The following is an 11450-nucleotide window of genomic DNA, read 5'->3' as shown; positions in this document are numbered from 1 at the left end:
TGCATTCAATCAAATCAAGTGAAAAGCAAATTAAATATAGGCTATAGTATTATTCTGCATAGACACAATCATAGACTTAAGTGTTTATGTTGTTGGCACACCTTTGCGAAGGTGAGAGAGTGATGGAGCGAGCGAGAGAGAGAGAGAGAGAGAGAGAGAGATGCTGTAAGCTCGTACTGCAGTCGCGCTCTTCATTTCAGCTCTCTTTGCTTAAGTCTTGAAACAGTGAGCCCAGAGGTGGAAATCCCTTAACGATTATTTTCACGCCTGGAAATGATTTAGACAGTGATGAAGGCTGTAAACTTCCACGAGTGGGTGGTGACAGCGAGTGTATCCAAGCGCTCCTTTACCAGTGACTCATTGGGAGAAAGATAGAAAGGTGGATTTTCAGCGTTGTATTAATTGGAAAATAAACTTAAACGCGCGCGTGGGGGAGTGTACGGGCGTATGCCGCATCATCCGTTTGATTCGCTTTCCAGACTTTATCGTTCTCGTGGGCTTGAAGACGCCAGATACAGTTCACATCATCAGCTCTTCAGGTTTTAGGAGAGAACGCGTCTATTAGAATCCGCTCACCCCGCGGCTCGCTTGAGATGGTTCAGTCCAGCTGCGAGGGTCCAGTCTTCATGCACTGGGATTTTTCTCAGCGCCGACACCAAGTGAATCTTCCTTTTAAAACCATTTGATAACCGTGCCTGCCAAAAAAAAAAAAGCCCACCATGAGCGCCTCTTTGAATCCTGACAGAACGGGACTCGTGAGGACAGAGTGCAGATGTACATATAACGGGACGAGGAAACTGGATGGTATAAGGATTTTTGCGCTAATGAAGGTGGGAGTACAGGCGCATCACTGGAGCGGGGTGCTGTTCTTCTATATGGGGCTGCTGGCTGCATCGGTTAAGGGTGAGTTTCCCGTTATGCTGCATGTGGTCCTGTTGCCTTGCGCGCAACCCTCTTGGAGGCTACATATGCGACCCTTTTACCCCTGACATGTGGATGGAGTGCTGCCATTGTCAATTCTGTGCCAACACTATGGCATTTAATGTTGGGTCATGCGTTTCATTGATTCGGATCTACCAGGCATCAATGGATATAAGCAGCAGACTCACTAGAGAAACATACCAGTCAATAACATGAAGAGGTTGTACATACAATAGCCAAGAGTGCCATTTATTTGTGCGTGAATGTATTTCAATGTAAAACAGCCTTGTGTACTTTCCATAGTGCATTTGGTGTTATTTCTTGCCAATTTTGGTCTGCCCCATGTTGGCATAATATGTTGCATTATGCTTTGAATAACACCTCAGAGCACGATGTTGGATTCTTGGTGGGTGCGCAAGAAGTGGTACTTTAGTTTTAAGGCAAAATGGGTTAATGGATAAAGATGTAGACGAACCATTTCTGAAAATATATACATGTGTGTGTGGCGCAAGATTTCGTGAGTGTGGGAGCCAAGAGTGAATGAGTGAGTTTGGGAGGAAGGGGGGCGTATGTGGAGGCTGGAGAGAGAGAGGGGTTTCATGCCAAAAAAAACAGGTCTTTGACTCTGCGCTATTTTCAACATTTATTTTTACCATAATAGGGTATTTCTTCCTCCGTCTAAAATATGTCCATTCCATCGTCCAAGTAGCTATCCTAGGAATCATTTGCCTATTTGTTGCGTTTCTTTTTGCGAAATTTTGGCATTCCCAAGCAACTATCCATCCGTCATTTACCTTGAAGGGAAGTTGTAGTCAGAATGCTGATTGGGTTTAAGCCCAAATTTAGCTAAAAACAAGTGTCATGATATATACTGAAAGGATTTATAGTTTCCCTTTTAACATCGTGACTGTCGTTATAAAATCTCATTTTCTGTTCCACGTAAGCGAAAATGTAACTAAAAAATAACTCATTATTCTGTGCTTTGGGTAATCATGTGCTCTTGCTCAGCCTCAGAAGTTGCTGCTCTGGAGACATTTAAGTGCTCAAGATGAAACGATTTTTCATATTTTACCCAAACAATATCACTAACATCTCATCATCATGGATGTTTGGCTCAGTCCTATTTTCCTCACCCCAAAATCTTTGATAGTCAATGACACATGACTTCATAAAATGGTCAAAGTCACGAAACTGATGCATTTCCATGATGCAACTTGGTGTAAGGCTCTATTGAAGACGAGAATTTGTAAGCATGCAGAGAAATCTTTTCATCGTGTCGGAGGGAGCTTGCCACATGTATTCAATTTTGGCCAGTCCCTTTGGTTGTTTGAATGTACAAAATTTCATAACTTTTGAGATTACGCTAGGGAGGACATTTCAGGCTCCCTTGTGCACTCTTGTTTTGAAACAATCTTCTCTTTTTTTAGCTGTGCTTTTTTCAAGCTATAGTCCAGTGCTATTTAAGCACAATACATTTGTCAGCTGAGTAGTAACAGCTGTTTAAAGGAGACTTGAAGGAATCGCTCAGAGCAGATTGTGGGTAGTAGAGTTCAGTGACACTTCAGAACCATGGACAACTCCCCTCCAGATCTTCTCATTGCATCTTTTCCACTGGTTACCTTTACAAACGACTCAAAATCTGCCTTAGCAAACAAAGGCCTTTTAGACATATTTTGTGCTGAGAGAACAAAGTAACACTAAATGTTTAGTCTGAATGTAGCCATCAGCCTGATTTGACTCTTAGAGTTGCAATCCCCAGCTGCATTCCAATTAGGACCATGGACAGCTCCCACCAGAGCATTTAGCACGGCTGTACAGCACTGCTCAGCACAAGCTGGTTTTCTCAATAGGGGACAACACTTACACTCAAATGGTGTTATGTGTCATAGAAAACTCCACTAATTTTCTGTCACTTTCATACTTGCTAACCTTTATTTTTCTCACGTCATTACTTATTCATCTCTTCCTTCCTCCCCATTCTCTTTTTATAGCACACATAATAACCTGTTCCAAGAAAATTAACACCTGCCAATCTGTTTGCTTAGACTTTAAAAGTAAAGACTACTAAACAGGTCTGTTGTTTGCATGCATCTCCCAAAGGACTGAAGGATGCCTTTGGCAAGGAGTGAGATGATTTGTTTACACAGCTACCTGTACATCAATAGTACACCAAAAGTTTCCCTCCTTTGAATGCACTGTGGTTAACAGAAGACACTTATTTAGCACATTAAAAGAAGTGGCTAAGATGAGTGTGACTTCATGGTCATCATATTAAAAGGATATTTCTGTATTAATAACTCTGTAATTTACTTGCCCTCATGTTGTCAGCTTACTAGTTTACTTTGTTCTGCAGAACACAAAAATGTGTTTTGGTCAATACAATGGAAGTCAATGGGGTCCAAAACAACACTGGAAAAAAAACTTGCCAGTTTCAAAAATCTTCTTTCACAGAAGAAAGAAATTTGTACAAGTTTGGAATGATATGAGGGTTAATAAATGATAGCAGATAAAATTTTGGGGGCAAATTATCCTTTTAAAGTAGAAGACAACAGGTCAAGTTTTTATTACACAGGATTCACTGGATATTAAAATGTTTTTGATGAGGCTCAGATTGAAGAAAATTGACAGAAGAAACAGGTCTGCACACAGACACAACACGCACAACTAAGAAAAAAAACCGTGAAGCATACAAGATGTATGGAATGTGAAACCTTCTACATGTAAAACAGCAAAAATGGTTGGCTTCATTTTCTTTGTAGCTGTTTTTTACAATTTCATTTCTTTTGTTTGAGTAAATTGATTGTGAAATGCCCACATCTGCTGTCAGATACATTTACATAGATATAGAAATGCAAATATGACAATTATTATGGCTCAAGAGGTTTTCAGCTTGGATCAGTGAAATTCATGTAGGCTTCCATCATGGTACACAGCTAAGACCCGGGTTAAAAGACAAACCAATGCAAATATGTACCTGACATTTGCACTGAGACCTGAAACTGGCATCATGACAGGCATGGAGTGAATTTTGTATGTGAATGTTTATAGTCTTCAGTTGTCAGATTGTCTTTTTGTTTATTAGAGTGTACTTTGACGTACACTGGGATTTTGAACAAAGAGGGATTCAAGGTTAAACATGATTTGGAGCATATTGAGACAAATAGGCCTATTATTGTAAAGTTTTTGTTGGATTTTCTCTGTGTTGGTGGCTGAAAGAGCACATAAACAATGTACTCTACCGATCTAAAGTTTGGGGTCAGTAAGATTTTTATTTATTTATTTTATTTTATTATTTAATTTTTTTTTGGCATCATGACAGGCATGGAGTGAATTTTGTATGTGAATGTTTATAGTCTTCAGTTGTCAGATTGTCTTTTTGTTTATTAGAGTGTACTTTGAAGTACACTGGGATTTTGGACAAAGAGGGATTCAAGGTTAAACATGATTTGGAGCATATTGAGACAAATGGGCCTATTATTGTAAAGTTTTTGTTGGATTTTCTCTGTGTTGGTGGCTGAAAGAGCACATAAACAATGTACTCTACCGATCTAAAGTTTGGGGTCAGTAAGATTTTTATTTATTTATTTTATTTTATTTTTTTGAAAAGAGGCATTAAATTAATGAAGACATTTATAATATTACAAAATAATTATGTTTCAAATAAATGCTGTTCTTTCGACCTTTCTATTCATCAGAGAATCCTTTAGTTTCCAAAACAAAAAAGCAGCAGTATTTTGAGCACCAAATCAGTATATTAGATTGATTTCTGAAGGATCATGTGACATTGAAGACTGGAGTAATGCCTGCTAAAAATTCAACATTGCCATCACAGGAATAAATTACATTTAAAAATATGTTAAAATAGAAAAAAGCTATTTTGAATTGTAATATTGGAATTTTGGAATTTCACAATATTACTGTTTTTATTGTATTTTTGATCAAATAAATGCAGCCCTGGTGAGCATAAGAGACTTTAAAAAACATAAAAAATGACCCTTTTGAATGGTAGTGTATGTGAAAAATATAGTCCTAAATATTGGTAATATAATAATAAACTAGTTTACTCATTTAAATTTCATACTTTCTGTCCATTTCACAATGAATTCTCTTTGAAACGTTCCAACTTTCCAGCTGTAACAGTTAAGACCCAAAACTATGATAGAAGTGATAGTATAGCAGTCCATTTGCTTTGAGCGGATATAAACGTGTAGGTCTCTTCCTGTCGTCCAGTGGCCGCTATCTCTTGTAGATTGACAACGGAGATTTCCTTTGCCTTGCTGCCTGTCACTTCCAGGTCCTCTTCAGAAATTTGATGTAGTGTTTTCTTATCTTTTATCTGCTGTGATTAGATTACACAGTTAATCCTTTTACGTCTCCTCCACCTGAAACTGCTTTGTTTCTCCTCTCTGCTCCCTCTCTTTCTCTCCGTTACACTGGCGTTTATGCTTTTGTGCCCTTCCATCCTCCATACCTCTTTGGCACGATGCATCACAGTCAAAGGACTGCAATTTGATTTTATTTGGCAGCGCTCCACGAGGGGTGCCATTAGTTACTGCAGACTACCCCCAGCTTTTCTCCTCATTTAGAATGTAATATTCACCCCGTCTTTTAACACACACAATCAAGTGGCGAGCTAAATGGATTGATGCCAAAAGATAAGGAGGGACACAGACAGATAAAGAGTGGGGAATTAGCGCAGGACAGAAAACAAGAGTGAGGTATAGGCACGGGTGTTTAGAGACACACAGACCTGAGTGAGGCGGACAGCCGTCAGGTCGCAGTGTGCCGGCTGCTGCAGCCTGTTATCCGCTCTAATCCATATCAGTGCGGCGCCGCTGTCACTGCAAACACACCTGTTAGCATGTCTGGGAGGAAAACCCAGGATATGCTGGAATAGGAATTTAGGGCTTTATTTGGATTCCAATGTATTATTATGTATTATTAGCTAAATAAATGCCCCAAAAGTGTTGTTCATATCAACAATTAAGTGTAACAGGTCAAAAAGAAAAAAGTAGAAGCATATTTCTCAAGGAATAGTTCACCCAAAAAGTCATAATTTACTCATGCTCCACTTGTTCCAAACCTTTATGAATTCATTTCTTCTGTTGAACACAAAAAATATATTTTGAAAATAGTTGGTAACCAAACAGTTGAGAGGTAGCCAGTGAATTCAATGGCTGCTGTAAACTGATTGGTCACCAACATTCTTTTGTGTTCAACAGAAGAAAGAGACTCACAGAGGTGTGAAACAACGTAAGGGTGAATAAATTATGACAGAATTTTCTGAGAATTTCTGAGTGAACTGTCCCTTTAAAGTGTGATCACATTTGCCATTGCTCTGTGAAATTCTGCATGTGAATTCCATTCATTTTAATAGGAATGTATGTGATTAGGAGTTTCACGCAAGGGTAAAAATTTAGGATTTCGTGAATGTGACCGAACCTTTAAAAGGGTTGTCAAACCAAAATTCTGTCATTATTTCTTGTCATTATTTAGAAGATTTGTTTCTTCTGTGAAACGTAAAAGATATTTTGAAGAATGTTGTTAACCAAACACTTTTGGTTCCCATTGACGTCCATTGTTTGGTCATACAGTACAGTGGAAGTCAATGGGAACCAAAACTGATGTTCTCATACGTTTATGGTCATGTTAGGATTTTAGGCATTATTACCTTTAAACAGAAAAAGCTAGTAAGTGATTTTTTTCCCATCATGTTAACATATTTTTGTCAATGCTTTCGAGTATTTTAATCTTTGCGGATTGGCACAATTTGCTTCCATTGTAAGTATCTCAATGCAACCCAGAAGTCAAAATTTATATTTGAGGAAAACAGCATTATGCCGCAGAACAAATGTTGTGATTGAGCTTAATTTATATTGCTTTCTGAATACTCTTTTAACCTTTTGATTAACCTCAAATTGCAGAGCCAATAACATGTTTAGCAACAGACAGCCAATCATAAACAGCATCAGAGTTTACCTCATTAAATATTCATGAAACTTCCACACATTGTGTTGCTGGCGAATGCATTTGATGTTACTCAAACAACAGAGCATGTCACTTACAACATCAAGGTCATGGGTTTGATTCCTGCAAAATGCACAAACTGAGAAAACGTATTATGTGATGGAAGTTGCTTCTGTAGGTCAATTTATATGAAAACATTTCCTCAGATCAACAAGCAAGCTGTGTGCTTGTACTTAAGCACTATTAACTTATAAAAATATGAATGTTAAAACATTGTAGAGACAAATATAATTCAAATCTACACCTGGAAGTGTCATGCTGACTCCAGCTGTTTCGGTTATCTGTTGACCCAATGAATACAACAAATATATCGCCTCACTAAAGTAGAGCTAATTTTCTCCTCTTTCCACTGCATTTGCCTTTCTATTAATGTTCTCCGAAATCACATTGCGCTAACATTAGCATAATGTATGGTTTTACCTGGGAAAGCTGAGGTTGCCGATTTCCATTGTAATGGCGGGCATTCTTCGGTTAATGCAGATATGATGGAGCCTGCAGCCGATGCTTTGACACATTAGAAGGCAGCTGGTTATACATAGAGAGATTTGTGGAACTAAGAAGGTTGTTTTTCCTCTTGTGCTGGCATATTTGAAATCCCCGTTCACATTTGCCTTGTTGGTATGGTGTAACTGAACTCAGGTTATAATGGCATTTTCCACTGGTCCTTGAAAAAAGGAAATATGATCGATTTGAAGTGCTTATGAAAACTGGTGAGTCAGACCCATTTGTCTCTTAGGTGCCCAATTTACAGCAGAGCTATGGCAGCAAAGCTAAAGGGAATGCATTTCCAGAGATTGTAAAGATTATCTGCTATGGCTGGCGAAGCATTAGCCTCAGCTTTAACTCTGTCAGAAGTGGGAGGTTTCACCTGCATGTGTTTGCTGCATGTCTCGTCTCACTTTCAGGGAAATAAATTACGCAGGTGCAGGAAGACAGGTGGACTGATGAAATTAGTCCCAACCCAACTCACAATGCACAGGACGTCTCAAAGCACACGCTAATAAGCAGTAATCGTGCCGTAAGCAAGACATATGCTATTTACCTTGCACTTCCTTTATATATTATTTCACAGAATCTAAATCACTTAATTCCTTTATAAAATTAATTATTTATGGAGTTGGGAATCGAGAACCATTTCTTATTCAAAGCAGTTTGTTTTAAAACAAATTCATGGAACCAAATAAACTTCACAAGTTTTGTTAAGCTTTCTTATTCAGATTTGTCATTTAATCACTCAATCGATTAACCATAAAAAGAAAAACAAAAACAATCCAGATTTATGAATACGTCTATGGTTAAAGCTTTGCTCATGAATGTTAATTAAGTCACACTAAAGTTGCTTCCTAAAATTCAAATGCAATCAATCAAGACTTTACCACTTCATACATTCATACATGATTCACGTTGCGATATCTTGACTCTTGTCAAGTATTTTTTTTTTTTTAAACTGTTCAAATTAAACCATAGACCAGCAAACTGAATTTTTTATGGAGTTGGGAATCGAGAACCATTTCTTATTCAAAGCAGTTTGTTTTAAAACAAATTCATGGAACCAAATAAACTTCACAAGTTTTGTTAAGCTTTCTTATTCAGATTTGTCATTTAATCACTCAATCGATTAACCATAAAAAGAAAAACAAAAACAATCCAGGATTTATGAATACGTCTATGGTTAAAGCTTTGCTCATGAATGTTAATTAAGTCACACTAAAGTTGCTTCCTAAAATTCAAATGCAATCAATCAAGACTTTACCACTTCATACATTCATACATGATTCACGTTGCGATATCTTGACTCTTGTCAAGTATTTTTTTTTTTTCAAAACTGTTAAAATTAAACCATAGACCAGCAAACTGAATTAAAATTTTGTAGTATTGTTATTTTTATGTCTTGTTTTGAGGTAGCATATAATTTATATTCTAACTCAAAGCCCATTTTAAAGAACATTTTTAAAAAATATTAACTATACATGAAAAATGTATGTTAAAACGTTTACAAAATATTCACTTTTTGTTAAAATTCTAATAATATTTAATAGATAAAAAAGTATAGTTAAAGGGATAGTTCACCCAAAAATCATAATTTACCCTCACCCTCATGTTGTTCCAAACCTGTATGAGTTTCTTTCTTTTGTTGAACATAAAAGAAGATATTTTAAAGAATGCTGGTAATCAAAAAGTTGTTGGTCCCCATTGACTTTCATAGTATTTCTTTCCCTACTATGAACGTGAATGGGGGACCAACCACTTTGGTTCTTCAAAATTCTTCAAAATATCTTCTTTTGTGTTCATCATAAGAAAGAAACTTATACAGGCTTGGAACAACATGAGGGTGAGATTTTAAATTTGAGTGAACTATTCCTTTAAAATAATGACACTAATCTATCCATAGATAATTTATCCATCCATCCATCCATCTCTGGTAAAGATCTAATACTTCAATCCAGTCCACATCAGGCTGGCCTGCTGGAAGCATCATAGATGCACTGAGTTTGGGAACATAGGGGAAAAGCTGGAAACAGGATAATGGCAAAAGAGAGCACAAATCAACAGAGAACATTTTATCTGCTTTAGTGCAGATAACAGGCATAGAAATGTAATTTTTTGTTATGAATCTTAAGTTATTGCCAAACAATGTCACGCAAAGACACTAATTCCAGGGTATGTTCTAAAGCTGTGCTTTGGCAATGGATTCTGATGTCACATGTTTTCATACACATATCAAAGCTTTATGGAATAATCTCTGTCAACGAAACCAGATTTTTCTGCCAGTGACACAGACTGCTGTTATCTTAATATGAATGTCATGAGTTCTGTTCCAAAACCTGCTGCCTTCTTCATACTGCCTACATAGTCATCCTAGCTAAAACAAAACCTCATAAGTGATGTCTTGAGTATATTAGATATAAATAGCATTCCTCACAAACAGGACAGTTGTTTCATTATTTGTTTATATAAAAAAAGTATTTTATTGTATTATATTTAATGTGAGCTTAAATATAAGAATATATAATAGCATTTAAAATATTTAAGAATATGTATCTACAATTCTATCCACTATATTGGACAGGATTGGATAGATGCATGTATTCTGAGATTGCATTCTCTGATGGATAGATGTGTTTTGGAACAGTCTTTGTGCCATACAATTTTTTTCTGGAGGCCACTCACTAGGTTTTGAAACACAGTGATGGTGTGTTGACTTCTAGTTAAAGAGGTGAACAAAGTATACAGTCCAGCTGCTCATACAGACTTCCCCCTCCTCTTGCTTTTGCCCTCCCCTTTCCCACTCCCCTTCCCTCCTAAGATCTCTGATTGCGGGCAATCTGAAGGATTGTTGTCCTGCCGTAGTATGGCACGGCAGCGATCGATTTATCAAAGTGTCATGCTGAGGCGCTGCAGCCCCGTAGCAGCAAAACAACAGCGGAAGCAAAACAAACATTGGTTGACTCTAGAGGTGGTCTCTGCAGTCGTGCTAAACAAGGTCAAAGCTCTCTCTCCTTTTTTACTTGACTCCACCAATATTTTGGGAAAACACTAAACAGATGCAAAGAGTCCTAGTATAAGACCAAGATTCATGGATCTCAGAAAGAGTTTAAATATGTGCCTCTGTCAGAAATAACTGCAAACACACATGACGTTGTGACTGTGAGACTCTTTTGTAAAAAATCAATAAAGCGTTATGGATGAAATACTACTGTATAGAGCTTTTTAGAGATTTATGCAGCACTGTATTAATGCAGGTAAACTCAATTCACTTGTTATTTCATAATGCATTTGTAAATCTATGCTTAAGGAAAAGAAAATACCTGCTGCTGTGAATGTGGGGGTTACCCTTCATTAAGAGGTTACATAATGCATTTCCTTCTTCCTTTCAGCTCGATAGATTCAAATGGACACTTGAACTTTATTCAAATCACTTAAAATGTGAGAAACCTGGAGATGGATTCATGAAGAGCTTCTTAAGGAAAAAAAGGTCCTGTGATCAATTTTATGAAGTTTGTAAGAATGCCCCTTAACAAAATCTGTTTCCCCTTCAGGAACTCGAGCTGCATCGAAGTCGCTTTGGGAACGCCCTTGCGTGACCGCGTTCTGAAGCACGTGTCAAATCCATCCAATGGAGCAGCGAGACGTCACCAGTGGGGTGACGCAAGCACCAGAAAGCATAAAAGCGCATCCAGCAGAGCGCAAACCAGCTTCTGCTCTTCAGTAGCGCTCTGTGTATGTGTCTGTCTATTTACTGTTGTCTGTCCGCACAAGCACTCATATATATAAAACAATGAGAAAGTCTATGGTGAGCAAACGGCATTACAAACGCTGTGTTTCTCCCTGCCCACGATATCTGGTGGCAGGGGATACACACAATTTGTTTGTCGTTTGTTTAGGAGCGGAGCATGCACGGTCAGCTTTCGAGCAGCTGATTGTCATCACTGCGAGCTCTCGCTGCGTATGCTCCGCTCTCGCCTGGCTGTGTTTGATGAGAGCAGCCAGGCTCGCGATCC

The 11450-nt window shown here is 37.8% G+C and overlaps 1 protein-coding gene across 1 annotated transcript in view; it reads left to right on the top strand.

Annotated features, from left to right (window-relative positions):
- The first annotated feature begins 601 nt into the window (after nucleotides 1-601).
- Nucleotides 602-11450, top strand: part of LOC107563274 (CUB and sushi domain-containing protein 2-like) — a 209651-nt gene continuing 198802 nt past the window's right edge. Inside the window, exon 1 of the mRNA XM_016248094.1 lies at nucleotides 602-903. Within this exon, the coding sequence (XP_016103580.1) occupies nucleotides 720-903 (184 nt within the window). The 5' untranslated portion in view covers nucleotides 602-719. The remainder of the gene's footprint in view (nucleotides 904-11450) is intronic.

Source organism: Sinocyclocheilus grahami, unplaced genomic scaffold (assembly GCF_001515645.1).
Source record: "Sinocyclocheilus grahami isolate Dianchi unplaced genomic scaffold, SAMN03320097.WGS_v1.1 scaffold865.1, whole genome shotgun sequence".
NCBI classification, from domain to species: domain Eukaryota; kingdom Metazoa; phylum Chordata; class Actinopteri; order Cypriniformes; family Cyprinidae; genus Sinocyclocheilus; species Sinocyclocheilus grahami.
Note: the sequence above shows the minus strand (reverse complement) of the source record. Positions and strands in the feature narration are given on the sequence as shown.